This window comes from Maylandia zebra, linkage group LG8 (assembly GCF_041146795.1).
Source record: "Maylandia zebra isolate NMK-2024a linkage group LG8, Mzebra_GT3a, whole genome shotgun sequence".
Taxonomy (NCBI): domain Eukaryota; kingdom Metazoa; phylum Chordata; class Actinopteri; order Cichliformes; family Cichlidae; genus Maylandia; species Maylandia zebra.
Genome location: NC_135174.1, coordinates 16,210,461 through 16,229,148, shown reverse-complemented (window position 1 = coordinate 16,229,148; position 18,688 = coordinate 16,210,461). Strand labels below are relative to the sequence as shown.

At 44.2% G+C, this 18,688-nt stretch overlaps 1 protein-coding gene across 1 annotated transcript in view; it reads left to right on the top strand.

Annotated features, from left to right (window-relative positions):
- The window catches only part of LOC143420001 (mucin-13-like), a 35,801-nt gene extending 26,771 nt beyond the window's left edge, over positions 1-9,030 (top strand). Inside the window, exons 2-12 of the mRNA XM_076887867.1 lie at positions 3,873-4,046; positions 4,160-4,282; positions 5,002-5,108; positions 5,255-5,313; positions 5,447-5,604; positions 6,057-6,185; positions 6,285-6,327; positions 6,415-6,452; positions 6,622-6,709; positions 6,854-7,076; positions 8,055-9,030. Of these exons, the coding sequence (XP_076743982.1) occupies positions 3,873-4,046; positions 4,160-4,282; positions 5,002-5,108; positions 5,255-5,313; positions 5,447-5,604; positions 6,057-6,185; positions 6,285-6,327; positions 6,415-6,452; positions 6,622-6,709; positions 6,854-7,076; positions 8,055-8,207 (1,295 nt within the window). The 3' untranslated portion in view covers positions 8,208-9,030. The remainder of the gene's footprint in view (positions 1-3,872; positions 4,047-4,159; positions 4,283-5,001; positions 5,109-5,254; positions 5,314-5,446; positions 5,605-6,056; positions 6,186-6,284; positions 6,328-6,414; positions 6,453-6,621; positions 6,710-6,853; positions 7,077-8,054) is intronic.
- The last annotated feature ends 9,658 nt before the right edge of the window (positions 9,031-18,688 follow it).

Below are 18,688 nucleotides of genomic sequence, written 5' to 3'. Positions count from 1 at the left end.
TTCACCAGATCATACAGCTGCAGTAACAGACGCCCCAGCTACTTCACCAGATCATACAGCTGCAGTAACAGACGCCCCAGCTACTTCACCAGATCATACAGCTGCAGTAACAGACGCCCCAGCTACTTCACCAGATCATACAGCTGCAGTAACAGACGCCCCAGCTACTTCACCAGATGCTACAGCTGCAGTAACAGACGCCCCAGCTACTTCACCAGATGTAACAGCTGCAGTAACAGACGCCCCAGCTACTTCACCAGATCATACAGCTGCAGTAACAGACGCCCCAGCTACTTCACCAGATCATACAGCTGCAGTAACAGACGCCCCAGCTACTTCACCAGATCATACAGCTGCAGTAACAGACGCCCCAGCTACTTCACCAGATCATACAGCTGCAGTAACAGACGCCCCAGCTACTTCACCAGATGCTACAGCTGCAGTAACAGACGCCCCAGCTACTTCACCAGATGCTACAGCTGCAGTAACAGACGCCCCAGCTACTTCACCAGATCATACAGCTGCAGTAACAGACGCCCCAGCTACTTCACCAGATCATACAGCTGCAGTAACAGACGCCCCAGCTACTTCACCAGATCATACAGCTGCAGTAACAGACGCTACAGCTGCAGTAACAGACGCCCCAGCTACTTCACCAGATCATACAGCTGCAGTAACAGACGCCCCAGCTACTTCACCAGATCATACAGCTGCAGTAACAGACGCCCCAGCTACTTCACCAGATCATACAGCTGCAGTAACAGACGCCCCAGCTACTTCACCAGATCATACAGCTGCAGTAACAGACGCTACAGCTGCAGTAACAGACGCCCCAGCTACTTCACCAGATCATACAGCTGCAGTAACAGACGCCCCAGCTACTTCACCAGATGCTACAGCTGCAGTAACAGACGCCCCAGCTACTTCACCAGATGCTACAGCTGCAGTAACAGACGCCCCAGCTACTTCACCAGATCATACAGTTGCAGTAACAGACGCCCCAGCTACTTCACCAGATGCTACAGCTGCAGTAACAGACGCTACAGCTGCAGTAACAGACGCTACAGCTGCAGTAACAGACGCCCCAGCTACTTCACCAGATGCTACAGCTGCAGTAACGGACGCCCCAGCTACTTCACCAGATGCTACAGCTGCAGTAACAGACGCCCCAGCTACTTCACCAGATGCTACAGCTGCAGTAACAGACGCCCCAGCTACTTCACCAGATGCTACAGCTGCAGTAACAGACGCCCCAGCTACTTCACCAGATGCTACAGCTGCAGTAACAGACGCCCCAGCTACTTCACCAGATGCTACAGCTGCAGTAACAGACGCCCCAGCTACTTCACCAGATCATACAGCTGCAGTAACAGACGCCCCAGCTACTTCACCAGATCATACAGCTGCAGTAACAGACGCCCCAGCTACTTCACCAGATCATACAGCTGCAGTAACAGACGCCCCAGCTACTTCACCAGATGCTACAGCTGCAGTAACAGACGCCCCAGCTACTTCACCAGGTGCTACAGCTGCAGTAACAGACGCCCCAGCTACTTCACCAGATCATACAGCTGCAGTAACAGACGCCCCAGCTACTTCACCAGATCATACAGCTGCAGTAACAGACGCTACAGCTGCAGTAACAGACGCCCCAGCTACTTCACCAGATCATACAGCTGCAGTAACAGACGCCCCAGCTACTTCACCAGATGCTACAGCTGCAGTAACAGACGCCCCAGCTACTTCACCAGATGCTACAGCTGCAGTAACAGACGCCCCAGCCACTTCACCAGATGCTACAGCTGCAGTAACAGACGCCCCAGCTACTTCACCAGATCATACAGCTGCAGTAACAGACGCCCCAGCTACTTCACCAGATCATACAGCTGCAGTAACAGACGCCCCAGCTACTTCACCAGATCATACAGCTGCAGTAACAGACGCTACAGCTGCAGTAACAGACGCCCCAGCTACTTCACCAGATCATACAGCTGCAGTAACAGACGCCCCAGCTACTTCACCAGATCATACAGCTGCAGTAACAGACGCCCCAGCTACTTCACCAGATGCTACAGCTGCAGTAACAGACGCCCCAGCTACTTCACCAGATGCTACAGCTGCAGTAACAGACGCCCCAGCTACTTCACCAGATCATACAGTTGCAGTAACAGACGCCCCAGCTACTTCACCAGATGCTACAGCTGCAGTAACAGACGCTACAGCTGCAGTAACAGACCCCCCAGCTACTTCACCAGATGCTACAGCTGCAGTAACAGACGCCCCAGCTACTTCACCAGATGCTACAGCTGCAGTAACAGACGCCCCAGCTACTTCACCAGATCATACAGCTGCAGTAACAGACGCCCCAGCTACTTCACCAGATCATACAGCTGCAGTAACAGACGCCCCAGCTACTTCACCAGATCATACAGCTGCAGTAACAGACGCCCCAGCTACTTCACCAGATGCTACAGCTGCAGTAACAGACGCCCCAGCTACTTCACCAGATGCTACAGCTGCAGTAACAGACGCCCCAGCTACTTCACCAGATCATACAGCTGCAGTAACAGACGCCCCAGCTACTTCACCAGATCATACAGCTGCAGTAACAGACGCCCCAGCTACTTCACCAGATCATACAGCTGCAGTAACAGACGCCCCAGCTACTTCACCAGATCATACAGCTGCAGTAACAGACGCCCCAGCTACTTCACCAGATGCTACAGCTGCAGTAACAGACGCCCCAGCTACTTCACCAGATCATACAGCTGCAGTAACAGACGCCCCAGCTACTTCACCAGATCATACAGCTGCAGTAACAGACGCCCCAGCTACTTCACCAGATCATACAGCTGCAGTAACAGACGCCCCAGCTACTTCACCAGATGCTACAGCTGCAGTAACAGACGCCCCAGCTACTTCACCAGATGCTACAGCTGCAGTAACAGACGCCCCAGCTACTTCACCAGATCATACAGCTGCAGTAACAGACGCTACAGCTGCAGTAACAGACGCTACAGCTGCAGTAACAGACGCCCCAGCTACTTCACCAGATGCTACAGCTGCAGTAACAGACGCCCCAGCTACTTCACCAGATCATACAGCTGCAGTAACAGACGCCCCAGCTACTTCACCAGATGCTACAGCTGCAGTAACAGACGCCCCAGCTACTTCACCAGATGTAACAGCTGCAGTAACAGACGCCCCAGCTACTTCACCAGATCATACAGCTGCAGTAACAGACGCCCCAGTTACTTCACCAGATGCTACAGCTGCAGTAACAGACGCCCCAGCTACTTCACCAGATCATACAGCTGCAGTAACAGACGCCCCAGCTACTTCACCAGATCATACAGTTGCAGTAACAGATGCCCCAGCTACTTCACCAGATGCTACAGCTGCAGTAACAGACGCTACAGCTGCAGTAACAGACGCCCCAGCTACTTCACCAGATGCTACAGCTGCAGTAACAGACGACCCAGCTACTTCACCAGATCATACAGCTGCAGTAACAGACGCCCCAGCTACTTCACCAGATGCTACAGCTGCAGTAACAGACGCCCCAGCTACTTCACCAGATCATACAGCTGCAGTAACAGACGCCCCATCTACTTCACCAGATGCTACAGCTGCAGTAACAGACGACCCAGCTACTTCACCAGATGCTACAGCTGCAGTAACAGACGCCCCAGCTACTTCACCAGATGCTACAGCTGCAGTAACAGACGCCCCAGCTACTTCACCAGATCATACAGCTGCAGTAACAGACGCCCCAGCTACTTCACCAGATCATACAGCTGCAGTAACAGACGCCCCAGCTACTTCACCAGATCATACAGCTGCAGTAACAGACGCCCCAGCTACTTCACCAGATCATACAGCTGCAGTAACAGACGCCCCAGCTACTTCACCAGATCATACAGCTGCAGTAACAGACGCCCCAGCTACTTCATCAGATCCTACACCTGCAGTAACAGACGCCCCAGCCACTTCATCGGATCCATCAAGTTCAGCAACAGGGGTTCCACCTACTTCAGCATCTCCGGGTAATGTGGCCAGTAGCCTGTATAAAATGTATAATGTTATCTGTATCCAGTCCAAGTATTTACATAATGCTTCAAAGGCTTATATTATTTTTTCTTTTGTTTCCACTTTGAAGATCCCTGTCTTTCAAATCCATGTGGTGTTGGAAGCACCTGTGAAGCCCGTGCCAACCACACATTTGTATGCAAGTGTCTGCCTGGTGATTTTTACAATAATATCACCCTGAGATGTGAAAATGGTAATTATTTGTTTGTCTACAACAGCTGTCAACTTCTTACAAGTCTTACCTAGTGTTAGTGAAGAATCGGTGATTCAAAACCATAAGCACCTTTTGAACTAAACAGGTGCTTATTTTTTAATTTTTTCTCCCTTGTCATAAAATGTCCCATGTACTTGGATTTCTTTCTGTGTGAAAACAAACCAAACCAAGGGAAAAATCTCCAAGTTTACAAACGTATTAACCAATTTGTACCAGAGTAAACATACTATAGATATGAAAATGCCCTTAACCATTTCCCAGCATAAACACTAAGTAAGGTTAGTAAACTGTTAGCCTAGCTTAGTGACAAAATTATTAAATCTGACAAACAGCTAGTTCACTAATTAATATTTTCGATTTGGTCTACTTATTCCATGCAAAAAACAAAAAAAAAAGTAGGAAAGGCAGATTATGTTTTGTTTCATCTTTTATTTGTCTGGGATTAATTTTGGGCAGGAGCAGTGACATCTTGAACTATATTCTTGTTGCCTTGTATTTGCCAGGCAAGCAGAGAAGATTTTATGTTAGCTGTCAGTTCCTGTCATAATGCTAAGTATCTGCTAGTTGTAGCGTCATATTTAACAGAGATACTGTATGACACTGGGATAAATCTTCCTCCTGTCAGCAAGTTAATGACAGGATAAAGTATAATTTTATTCGATTTTGAGTTTCTTCTGATGATGCTTTATTGTTTTCAGCCAAAGTTTTCCCTGGAAAACTTTCCCTGAGAAAACCATTTAATGAAAAAATGAAAGATACCACATCAAAGGAATTTAAAGAAACTGCAGATGAAATTGTTGCTGCGGTAAGTAATCAGTTAGTACTCTCTATCAATAAATGTGTCTTTATGGACATTTTTTGACATTTTTACAAGCTAAATTTAAGCTTAAGTTAAAAAATAATTATATCTTATTCATCTTGACCAAAACATATTTTCTTTTGAAAACACAGCTGGATGAAGTTTATAAAGGGCAGGACGGTTACTCTGGCTCTGTAGTGCTGAAACTCTTGTAAGTCTCAGACTGACAACAGCTTTTACCTTACAATTTTTCAGCCTATTTCGAATCACTGTACACTAACATGGTGTTATCCTGAAAAAATAAAGGATGCAATCATCACTAAATGTGATTTCTGTCTTAACAGGCCAAGCGCCAGTCGTATGCTGAGGGCACCCCCAGGGATCATTGCTGTACTACAGATCATCTTCAAAGCCAGTTCTGAAATCAAAGAAGATGATGTTATAAAGGAGTTAGAAAACAATACTTGTGATAACTGTGTGCTGAGTGGGGCAACATTTGAGCGTAAGTTTATTACCTGTATTCTAGCACACTGTGTTTTTCCAGTAACTTCTATGTTGATATGTTTCTAAAACAAGACTCACACAAGATAAAGATTTGTTTTCAGAAAGAATATAATTGACAAGATGTGTTTCAGAATCCTTTATACTATATCTACGTTTCGGTCTGAATCGAACCGTTTCCACCAAAGCCCTTTATAAATAGTTTTGGATCTTTGCCAAATTCTTGCTCATGGTTGCTTCTACTCTGAACTTTGAACTGAAACTATAATTTAGATAAACTTTTATGAAGTCCTAATGATAATGGTATAACTAAACTGCAGACTGTATATTCCAATCCACAGTTCACATCATGACATGTTAGTTACTGACTTATGTAACTGCTGAGGACATTTTGTATTCAGTCTTTAAGCTGTATGAGCTAAAGCTTTTTTCCACTCTCTCCTTTATTTAAAGCAACAGACCTGTGTGCTGAAAACCCTTGTGATGTAAAAACTTCAAACTGCACATCACAGGATGGAGCTTACAGCTGTACCTGTTTGGAAAAACATTTGCAAACAGACTTCAGTGACAGAATGTGCACTGGTAAGATATCTTGGTGAACAAGCAAACATCTCTCCGTGTGTGTGTTTTTCTTTGAATAGTTATTTATCTACTTCTTTAACTGTCTCATCATTTTCACAGCTTGTCCTAGTGGGTCCAGATTTAAAGATAATACATGTGTGAAGTAAGTGCTCCTCCTTCTGTATGTTCAGCATTGATGTAAGTTTGGGTAAATGAAATCCTAAAATAAACATTTTTTTTTGTCTTGTAGATGTTCGTTTGGTTATTCTGGTTTGGAATGCAGTGAAAGTGAGTATAGTGTATGTTTTTAAAAGTGAAAACTGAAACATAATTTTTGAAAAAAAAAAAAACCCTAACGAGTATTGACAACAAATACTAAAATTGATTTTCAACCAAAGGGAATTCAGTTAAGGACTTAAATTAGTTAAGGACTTAAATCTTTGTTGTTTTTTATTAGACTGGCAGCTCATTCTGGTAATTGTGGGCTCTGTTCTTGGGGGACTGCTGCTCATAGCCCTCATCCTTCTACCAATAATCCCTACCATGTAAGTTTCCCACCAACCCATCCACTCACTTTAAACATTAATTTATCCACATCTTTATTACAAATTTTAAATGTAAGAGTTTGCAAATGCCTGATGAACACTGTAATAGTAAACTGTAATACTTTTTTACCATTTTGTTATCAGATCCTCAAAGAAAATCTCCAAAACCGGCAAAGATGGAGATATAGAAAACCCATACATGAACCAGGATTCGTTCACATTTAAAGGGTTCACTACCCTGCCAATTTTTTCCAATGGTGCGCCCAAACTCCCACGAGCCACCAACTCCACCACCACCATCAGCATAACCAACCTGGAGATAACTTCAAACAGTCGACAAAGCCCTGTCTTTGTGGACAACAGCTCGGTGAGTATGTGTCATGTTTCAGCTGTGTGCAGGCAAGAGAAGGATCCAAACGCAAAACTCACCGAGACAAAAGTGAACTCAAAACACTGCTTTATTGCAGGCTTGGAAAGGAAACAAAGAACAAAACTAAACTGGGAAAACTACAAATAAATCATACATGAAACCACATGGCAACTCATACAGCTATGAGGGAGACTACGACACTGACAAAGAGAAACACAGGGCTTAAATACACTGAGGGATAACGAGGAACTGAGACACAGAAGGAGAGCACAGCTGGGAGTAATCAGACTGGACAAGACAAGGGAAGCAAAACTAGAAACACTGACATGAGACCTTCAAAATAAAACAGGAAACACACTGACTGAACTCTAAACATGTAAACTTAACAGCAACTGGGGAGACAGAACATAGGAACCTGAAACATGGTACAGAAAGGCACAGTAGACACAACATGGAACACAGTGAAGCCATATTACAAGAACTAAGCCTAAGGGAAATAATAACTATAAAGATCAAAACAGCACAACCCACATGCACATAATGAACTCGCAGGAAAAGAGTAAAACTAAACGCGATGAACACAGGAACACAAGATCTCTTCAAAATAAAAAAAGAAACATAAGTCGCAGACATCACAACCTGAACTTGACAACGTAAGACACAGACATGAAACACATGAAGGGCAAGGGAGACTTAACAGGGGTGGAAGACACAAGGGGAATCTAATAACAAACTATAACAACCTAGGCATGATAAAAAATGAACTAGAAAACCTGAAGGGCTTAAACATAAACCATAAACTAAAACTCAAAACGCTGGGTCAAAAGACCCAGGATTGTGACAGTATGTCTCTGTGTGTCCATAGAGATGTAGGCTTCGATTTGCATTTCTCCCTGATTTTATGAAGCTTTTCGTTTTTATGTCGTTTGTTGTTCATTTCACTGTGAAAGTAATTGTATTGTTTTCCCTCTGCAGGAGTTATATAGTGACCAAAATAACACAAACTCCCAGGCTCAACATCAGAACAACCTCTACGCTGTGAAACGACCCCAGATCAAACCACACGCTCAGAGCCAAGGCTACGATAACCCTTACTACCAGTACGACAGTGAAAGCAACTTCAGTTAGTAAAAACTCACACAGAGTTGACCATACAATGGCAATGACTTGTTTTTTGTTTTGTGTTTTTTTGGAATTGTATTCCAGTTACTGCACACAACGAAACTTAATGAGCGATCTGGCTTTTCACCATTTTTTACAGGAATCGTTTTCTGTGCATAAACTGTTCTTGATTATATCACATGGAATTTGAAAAAAGTATTCATTGTTTTTCCTTTGTTGTTTGTTTTTTTTATTTCCTGAAAAATGGCTTATGAATTATTTATTGGACATGAACCAGAAACCTGGACATCCATGTTAAACTGATGAGGAGCTTCTTGATGTTGCTTTCTTTTCCCATTAATGCTTCACTTGTTCACTTGACTATGTTTGATTTTTGTAATTAGTCACAACTTGATATTTAACTAGTTTTTGTATTTGTTTAGGGCTCGTTCTAAGCGAGCAAAGACACAGCAATTTGTGGCTCCAAGAGATTCCATATCACTTAAAACAATTAATAAAAACACTATTCCATTTATATTATTAAGTCACAGTCCAACTTATTGGATGTTAGAGTCACCTGTATATTTTATTATAATTTGTAAAAAACAAAAAGGCTAAGTACTTGTTGACTCCTTAATGCTTCAAACAGTTTGATAAGTATCTATTTGTTTTATTTCTGGCCTTCCTTACTGAAACATTGTGTTATTCAACATGATATTATTATTTGAATGTCTTTGATCACTTTCATTTTGCATCACTTTTTTGTCACTTGTATATTTATTATAGTATGATATTTATTTAATGATTAATTCATGTTTATATTATATAGTAGTTAAATACACAAAACCCCACTTTGAAATAAAGAGCTTTTAAATACTCATATTCTTTGTCAGACTCTTCCTGAGATGAAATAATTGAGAAGATGCATTAGGCTGTTGTTCTTGTTTTTAAAATGTTACATGAACGATTACATAATTTGTAACCCTAATTTATTTAACTTATCCATAATATTCATCCATCTCTGTTAATGAGATTGATTTTTCTTTGTAGTACAGAAAAGTTTTGCTGACAAACATTTGTGAAGCTGGCATGCAGTAGAGTAATGTCATGCTTGGCACATTTTGCTCCTACCCAGGTTACTGTCATAAAGAAGGGAGAAACTGTTCGGCACACAATGCTGAATTTCTTCAAACTCTACCATTGTATATTACTTTTTGACCAATGTTTTCTTCTCGGTTTTATATCAGTAGAAATTAAAAATTTATGCAAAAAGAATTCCACTGTAGGTCTTGCTAGAATTTAGTACAGAAAACCAGTGACTACATGCACAGCAGATGTACCAATGAGAAAAAATGTTATATAACCGTACACACAATATAAAAAGTATTTCTAAATAAAGTTTAGAAAATTAACAAAAGTTTAAATGGAAAAGGAATTGGCAGAAATAGCACTGAACACTGAATAAAAATCGAATTTAAAATAAAGCAGTTTCTTAATTCAGAGTAAAAAAAAATTCAAAATAATTTTAAAAATGTAAATAATAAAAATAAGTTTTAGAAGAATGAAACCCATTCTGGCTGCCAGAGAGGAGTAAGATAAAGATAAAGTAATATTATTATTATTATTATTATTATTATTATTATTATTATTATTATTATTATTGTTGTTGTTGTTGTTGTTATTATAATTATTTGTAAAAATAAAACAATTATAATAGCAAAAGAATCTTAGCTGCTTATTTAGCAGGCACCAAACAACACCCTTTTCCAGTTGTCCTGCTGTTACTTTCAGCTTTTATGCACTAGTAATACTGGCTAGAGATTATAAACAGTCATTTAAGTGTACTCTTTTCATTTGATGAATTATACACAACACTTTCAAAGAACGATAAATCTTTTATTGTTTCTGGAAATTGTACAGTTAGATTTCACAGTGTAGCTACTTCTGCAGCAAAGGGCATAGGACAGGTAACAGAAGAGGACATGAACTCTGTCTGCCACAGGTCTCTACCGCCCTCTTCAGACTACCTCAAATTAAGGTGTGTATTTTTTTTTTAATAATATCTGTTCTGCTTGTTTCAGCTACAGCTGCAAAAAGATTTCTTTTTGGTGGCTCTTAATGATCAGCCATAAATCTCTAATTGTTGGATGAAGCATGTAGCATCTAAATAAAGCACAGAGGTTTCTCTCCTTGTCAAAAATAGCAATAACTGGAATCTAAATTATATTGTTTTTAATTTCAACAGATAGGATTTAAAATAGAATTACATACGCTAAATATTAGATCTAGGGCAGGTAATGTTTGTCGTACTGTTTCACACACAGCACGCTCGTAGTCAACGTCATCATGTGATTGATGCAAGCCAGATCCTTTTATTTAGAAAAACTGAGATTAATAGTTATGTTATTGTTGAGGGGCACAGGCAAGACACCCCCCCCCCCCACACACACACACACACACACACACATGAAAAACATTTTAATAAAATAAAATAAAAAAGGCTCAAGAAAAGGGCACTTGGAGCGCCCAGCAGGAAAGGGGAAGGTGCCCAAGCCCCTTCTGCCCCCTGCCCTCCTCTGCATGTGCCTGGCTCAGGCTTAAGTTTTCTTTGGCTGGAAACTACATCACGTCTCTTCCCGATGTTTTGTTCCCCTTTCAGTCTTATCTCTGTGCTTGTTTACGTTTCTGTTCTTGCTCGTCTCAGTGTTAGTTTCCTGTGTCATTTTGACAGTCCCTTTTCCTGTGCATGTTCCTTGTATCCTTCCTGTGATTAGTGTCAGCTGTGCTCCCACCAGTTTCCTTCTCCCTCGTTACTGGTGCTGTGCCAAGATAGGTATCCCCAACAGAATTGTTCCCCCTGCGTCGGGAGCGTGCACTGGGCAGGGAGGGCGTATCCCAGGGGTCGGCAACCCTAGGCACGCATGCCACAGTTGGCACACAAAGGGTTAACTGATGGCACGGCCATAGCTGAACTGGCCACCGGGCATACCGGGCATTTGCTCGGTGGCCCGATGATTTTTTATTTATTTTTTTTGTAACGGTATAAACAATGAAAGGTGTTGGATTGGCCAGATGCTGGCCAGTGTGTAAAAATAACTCAGTTGTTTGGTGGTGGCATCGCAGAGCTTCCACATATTCAGTAAAATTAACAAGTGGTGGAGGCCAGCACGTGGATGAGGGAGATCGGAGGCAGGACGAGGAGAGACTCGAGGCGGCCGCAGGTCCGAGTGTCAGGTGAACTGAACTTCAGGTAAGAAGTTATAACCTGTAGTCTATCTGGGTCAGATATAAACCAAGTTTAGGTGTAGTTTATTTTCGTTGTGCTGACTTTTTGCAGTCAGTTACAAACACTCGTACTAGTGGTGGGCGGATTGATCCAAATATCGATAGTATTGATCCCAAGTCAGAATCGATATCGGATCGATACTAGCCTGGCTAGATCCGATATCGATTCGGTTCTTAATGTCTTCTATCCCCTGTTTATTTGATAATAAACTATTATCAAATCTCCATATCTTTGTTGTGTGATTGAACCTGAGGGCTAGTTGCAAAAGGAGGGGGCTGTGATCCGACAACATTATTGTGCCATATTCACAGTGCTTTACTGGTGGTAGAAATTTAGAATCGATTAAAAAAAAGTCTATCCTGGTATGTCTGGTGGACCGGCGAATAGAATGAATATTGTCGCACATTAGGATTCTGAACTCTCCACGGATCAATTATTCCATAATTTCCCATAAATTCCTGGATGGCCTTTGCCGATTTAGATATTTTGGCAGGTTTGCTCGATGATCTATCAAGGTTAGTATTTAACACAAAGTTAAAATCACCTCCTATGATTAATTGATGAGTATCAATATCCGGAAGCTTTGATATTATCGACCGTATAAATTGCTCATCATCCACATTCGGAGCGTAAATATTTACTAACATAACTAAATGACCATAAAGTTTGCCAGTTACAATAACATACCTACCCTGAGTGTCTGGTAGTATTTTTGCTGCTGTAAATGGTACTGATTTTTTGATCAGTATGGCTGTGCCTCTGCTTCCAGCATTAAACGTAGAGTTAAATATTTGTTCTATCCATTTGCATCGTAATCTGTTGTGATCTTGTACTTTTAGATGCGTTTCTTGCAAAAAGATTATATCCGCGTTTACTTTTTTTAAGTGAGCTAAAATGTTTCCTCGTTTCACTGGTCCCCTGAGTCCCCTACAGTTCCATGTTACAAAGTTGACAAGATTTTGTGGTGCTGTCTCAGTAGAGGTACCAATAGTTATTAACTGTTACTGAGTGGTTGATGGATCTTACTCTGAGCTTTCTAAAAGTGATCCTCTGAAATTCACAACTTTCTTGAACCAAACTAAAGAACAACCTCATGAACTCAAACCGGAACCCTTTCTTCATTTGCAAAGAAAAGAAAAGAAAAACAATTTTTGTCCAGCTTTTTACAGGCTGTAGACATCAGACTCACCACTAAACTCCTTAAGATTGTCTATTATTATATGCTATTCCCTCCTGGGTCATGTTTGTAAAGATGTGGCTAAGCGGTAGATGTGGCTGGGCTCTGGACGTGGGTACTGACGAACTTCTCTGCTTCGCGCGGATCTGTGAATGAGTGCTTAGCGTTGTTCACCGTTATAGTCAGCTTCGCGGGGTAGTACAGACTGTACGGGACGCCAGCATTCCGCAGTTTCCCTTTCACGGGGTTGAATGACGCTCGAAGTTTGCTGACCTCAGGATTCATGTGTACAGGTGATCCTTTGTAGAAGAGGCGGCCTTTTTCCCTGGACAATCGTAAAATCTTCTCTCTGTCGGTGTAGTAGTGCAGGCGGACTATCATGGCTCTTGGGCGCTCCCCTGTCCGTGGTTTCAGGGCGAGGGTTCTGTTCGGTCTCGGTCTATCATGATAAGCGAATCATCATTTTCTTTCCCGAGCACTTCTGAGAAAAATTCTGCCATGAAACGGCTGGGGTTTCCCCCCTCTGCGTCCTCATTAATGCCCACCACAAGCAGATTGTTTCTGCGGCTTCTATTTTCTAAATCCAGGCATTTGTCGTGTAGCTTGTTGTAATCTTTCTTTAGGGTTTCGTGATCTTTCTCCAAGGCTGTTAACCTGTCTGTAGTGTCGCAGAGGGCCCGCTCCATGTCCTTCTGTATACTTGTTGTTTCTGCATGAGTTTCATGCAGTGCCTCTATTTTCTGTGATAGCTCATGTCGAAGCTTATTGGTTATTGGTGTCTGCTTTAGCTTCTTCTCTTAGCGAGGAAATGTCCTCACGTAAGTTTTCATGCATATTATCTATCTGCGTCTTAATATAAGGGTGGCTGTAGCTCAGGTGGCAGAGCAGGTCAGCCACTAATCAGAAGGTCGGTGGTTCGATCCCAGGCTGCCTCCTGGCTGCATGCCAAATATCCTTGGGCAAGATACTAACCCCATGTTTGCCTACTGGTGGTGGTCAGAGGGCCCGGTGGCGCCAGTGTCCGGCAGCCTCGCCTCTGTCAGTGCGCCCCAGGGCAGCTGTGGCTACAATGTAGCTTGCCATTGCCAGTGTGTGAATGTGTGTGTGAATGGGTGAATGACTGAATGTAGTGTGAAGTGCTTTGGGGTCCTTAGGGACTAGAAAAGCGCTATACAAATGCAGGCCATTTACCATTTAATATCGTTCATCATACCGTCTCGGTAGGCTTGCAATTCGCTCCGAAGGATCCTCACGGAGATTGGCGAGTTCTCGTCCGCCATGTCGTGTTGTGGCTCTTCTCCGCCAGATGTAGCAGAAGCTGACGACAAAGTTTTTTGCGTGTATTTCCGACTACTCTTCATGACTCGCTTTGGTCAGGAGGAGTTTGTACAGTTGAATCTTGGTCCGAATCAAAGTCTTTGTTTTTTTTTTTTTTTTTGTTGTTTTTTTGGCCTGTCCCGTTTGGCTCTTTTGCCATCAGAATTGTTGTCTAAAGGCAAAGAAAGATGCCCAACGGATTTACTTTACCAAACTGACCATCCCAGCCTTGCCGTAATGGTCCATTTGATTCACCTTTTATTGTTTATTTTATTTTCACTTACTGAATACGGGACAGACTTGACTGGGGGAAAAAAGGGGAGAAAGAAAGAGGGAAAGAGAAACAGCTGAGAAGAGGGACGGGGGAGAAGGGCAAAAGACAAAAACCAACAGAACGGGCAGAGAAAAAAAATGCATATATCAATCACCTGGATCACCTGCTGAGAAAGAAAAAAGAAAGCAAGCAGAAGAGAACAAGAGTAATAGAATAAACAACATCATAATGATATATGGGAATATGACAGTAAATACTAAATGTTAAACATTATTGTGCAGCACATAAGATCAACAGAACACAGTGTGCTTTGAGGTAGGAGCCAAAAAGGGTGTAGTTTGTGGGTGTGATCACCCGTGTGTACACCTGTGAGCATGGACGCGCTTGTTTTTTGTTTTTTTAAAAGGTTCCTTCATGTAATAATCTGCTAGAGGGTGTGGGGGGGCCACAGCCCCGTCCTCCAGGGCGTGAAGCAGGTGTGGAGGAGATCAAAACTCCAGACATCCAGATGCCCCCAGAACACAAGAGACCAAGGAAGACCAACAGAGGGGCAGCTGCGCCACTGTCCCGGAAAGAGCTGAGGAGAGTCCCAGATGAGGGCTCACTCAGCAGCCGCGGAGCAGAAGCCAGGGGGAGTTGCAGTGACGCGCCCGTGAGCTCCGCCGGCGGCCAGCTGCGCCTGAGTGACCGAGCCCCAGGCCGAGAGGCCGGGGGCACCCCACCTCCGAAGTGGCCCGAGCGAGCCCCAGGCTCCAGGCCCCGATAAGCGGCCGCCAAGGAGTGAGCCGGTGTGTACCTGGACGCCCATCCCCGGACACAAAGAACCACCAACGCACCGATGTCTGAGGGGGTCCGCCACTGGCAGGGGAAGTGGTGGTAGGGGGAGATAGGCCTCCAAACCTTGGAGGGCCTGAGATGTCCCCAGAGAGGTGGCGCCTGACACCCAACCTGACATATAGACACAGACATACAGGCACACACAGATACAAACATCCATTCCCACCCTCATGCTCTCATATGCACTTACTCCACACTCAACCAACGTGGAGACAGACATAAAGAGACGTTGTACACACGATCACACTCCCCAAGCGTACTCTACAAACCGGGTCTAGGTGCCCTCGCCCCTGGAGGGGGGAACTGCACCCAGACCCAGGTGGTGTTTCCCTTTTCCCTGCGGTGGGGGGAGGCAGACCGCCCCGACTCCGCAGCAGCAGGAAGGCTCCACACTCCAGACCGCAGTCGGACGGCCAACTCCTCCTCCTAGCCCCCCTGCTCCAGCAGGTCGCAGAGAACGGGGGTGAGAGAAGACTCCAAACCTCCCTCCACCCGCTCATTGTAATGTTGATGCATGTGTGTTCTAAGGTGCATTTAAAACCCAGGAGGGCATGGAGCTACCTGCCAGAGAGCAGCAGGTAAGCGCATGGTCCCTCCTGCTAGCCCTCAATGTCTACGTGTATTTAAAATTGAGAGGTGGGCAACGATGCCAGGGGTGGGGTGTACACCCTGATGGTACTTTGGACTCCGTGTATCGTGCCCACCCCCAAGATCCTATATGTATGTGTAATGAGAGTGTGAGTAATGTGAATGTCTAAGTTGTGGGATAAAATTGAGGCAGAGGCAGCCAGAAGGGGACAGAGGGGGGGTAGCCTCCTCTGCACCCTGGTGACATACCCCTACTCCAAGGCCCTGCATGTGTGGGTGGTTGTGGTGGAGCGGGAAGAGGGAGGCAGCTGGAGATGGGGAGGGAAGGAAGGGAGGGGCAAGTGACCCCTCCCTGGGGCCAGCTCCCCCGCTGACCCCAGTAGGCACCCCCATACTCCGCGACCCGCCAGGGAAAGGGGGCCCAGGCCCATCCAGACCGGGCCCAGTGCAGCAGCGCCGCCCGGCCCCACAGAGCCCGGGACAGTCCACCCAACCCCACCACAGAGAAAACTGCACCCACCCCACCATCCACTCATCTTCCAGACTACATAAGACAATAAACACCCAGGCTGAGATCTTCCTCCACCTCTCCTGTATCTCCCCCTCCTGCAGAGGGAGCTCCTGAGGAGAGGAAAGCTCCTGCAAGATGTGACAATCTCCCCCACCAGTTGAAGAGCCCCCCAGGTGGCTCGATGCACCGGCGGCACCCTGCTCCAGGGCTGGGCCCCCATGCACCCACCCGCCCACAACCCCGGCAACACACCAACCAGGACCCAAGCCCCCGAGGCCCAGTCCGGGTCCCAGCCCAGAGACGGAGCGCCCCCAGAACCTCACGCCCATCCCGGACCCACCCAGGGCCAGCCAGGCTACCAGGTCAGTAACCCACGTCCGTCAGCACAGACCCTCCCCTAGCCCCGCTGCATGCAGCCGCGAGGAAACAGTCACCGGAGAGCCAACAGAGCCCCTAACCGGACATGACCGCTACCCCGGGTTGAGCCCCCCAAGGAAGATGCCTCCGGGGAACCCCCCGACGCCCTAAGCCTGTCCCTACCCCCACACCAATCACAACAGTGAAGGCGGGACCAAACTATGACCCCCCACCCCCACTAGGTGATGGAGCTGATCAAAGGAGCCCAGAGCAATTGATCTGATGTGGTGGCAGAGGCTGTGTCAAGACTAATGTAATCTAATAGATAATTTCTATATTGGTTAGAATTAAGATTATTTTTATTTTTCCAGTTCATGAGGACTGTTTTCTTGGCTATGCATAGGGCAGTGAAAACCATATGGGCGATATTCTTTTCTGAAGTGACATTATCTAAGCTGCCCAACAAACACACTAAGGGGGAAGTTGGAATGTTACATTTCAGACACTTCGATAAGTCTTCACATATCTCGCGCCAAAACTTCTGAACTGGTGGACAGAACCAAAGAGCGTGGATATAAGTGTCCGGTGAATTGGTTTGGCAGTGTGAGCAGTTGTTGGTAGAAGTAAAGCCCATCTTGAACATCCGATGACCTGTATAGTGTACTCTATGTAATATTTTGTATTGAATTAATTGAAGACTGGGATTTCTAATTAGATGAAAGGTTTTTAAGCAAATCTGAGACCAGAAGTTTAGGTCTAAGTTAACTGATAAATCCGCTTCCCATTTTGCAATAGGAAGTGATATTGATTCATCTGTTTTAGAAAGCATTCTGTATATTTTGGATAGTAATTTGGGGGGTTTAAGAGTAAGAAATTGAACCACACTTGGTGGTGTTTGTAGTTCAACTTGACCCGGTTTAAATTTCTTTTTTACTATGGATTTAATTTGTTGATATTCTAAAAATCTTTTCTTGTTGATCCCATATTGTGTAACTAGTCCGTCAAATGAAATAAATTCTGTTCCTTCTAGTATATGTTCTAAATATTTGATTCCTTTATCACTCCAATCTGAAAAGTTTATCATATTATTGTTTTGTAATATGTCAGGGTTGTTCCAGATAGGTGTACGTTTGCATGGGATTAATGAAGACGCCGTCAATTTTAGAAACTCCCACCATGCTGTCAGAGAAGAGCTGATGTTGATGCTTTTAAAGCATTCATGTCGTTGGATGTTTGAGCTGATAAATGGTAGGTCTGAGATCTCTAGATTATTGCAGAGTGCTTGTTCTACATCTAGCCAAGGTTCATTTAAGAGGGTGTGTTTTAGTCCGAATCAAAGTCAATATGTGTCCCAGGAGGTTTGGATAATCAAAAATCTTAGCGGAGCTGCCTTTCGCTGCTACTTACTCCATCGGCCGGAAGCGGAAGCCCCGTTGTTGAGAATTTTAATTGTAATTTTTGTATTATAGTTTATCAACAGTATTTGTTTTAATTTGTTTACTGGTTTGCGTGCACTTAAGATTAAAAAAAAAAAAAAAAAAAAAAGATCACCACCACGGCAGACCCGATGGCATTTTCATGCTTCGCAGCATCATTTATTCTTACAATAATCACACGGTTGCTGTAACAGTACATTCAACGGCTTCAGCTCTCCCGCTGGCAGCCGTACACATCACCACCACCAAACCTGCAGCGGCATCTCAGAACACGCCCTGCCACAAATCAAATCAAATCAAATCAAATCAAATCAAATCACTTTTATTGTCACATCACATGTGTAGGTACATTGGTACAGCACATGTGAGTGAAATTCTTGTGTGTGAGCTTCACAAGCAACAGAGTTGTGCAAAATACAATAATGTAAACAAGCAAAATACAAGAATGGCTACATCTGAAACTAATAAATATATGTACAATATATAATAGTATATGCATTTCTGGATGTGTATACTAAATAGTTTTTTCTACGTGTGTGTGTGTGTGTGTGTGTGTATGTGTGTGTACACATATTTTACAAATTAAATAGAGTAAACAATAAATAAAATATATAAAAATATACAGAGTTGAGACATGACACATACCCCCCTCGTCCGCTTCACCTCACCCCACGAGCAGGCAAGGGAATCGGCCCGGACCATCGGCGCCCCGTGCCCCTGCCCAG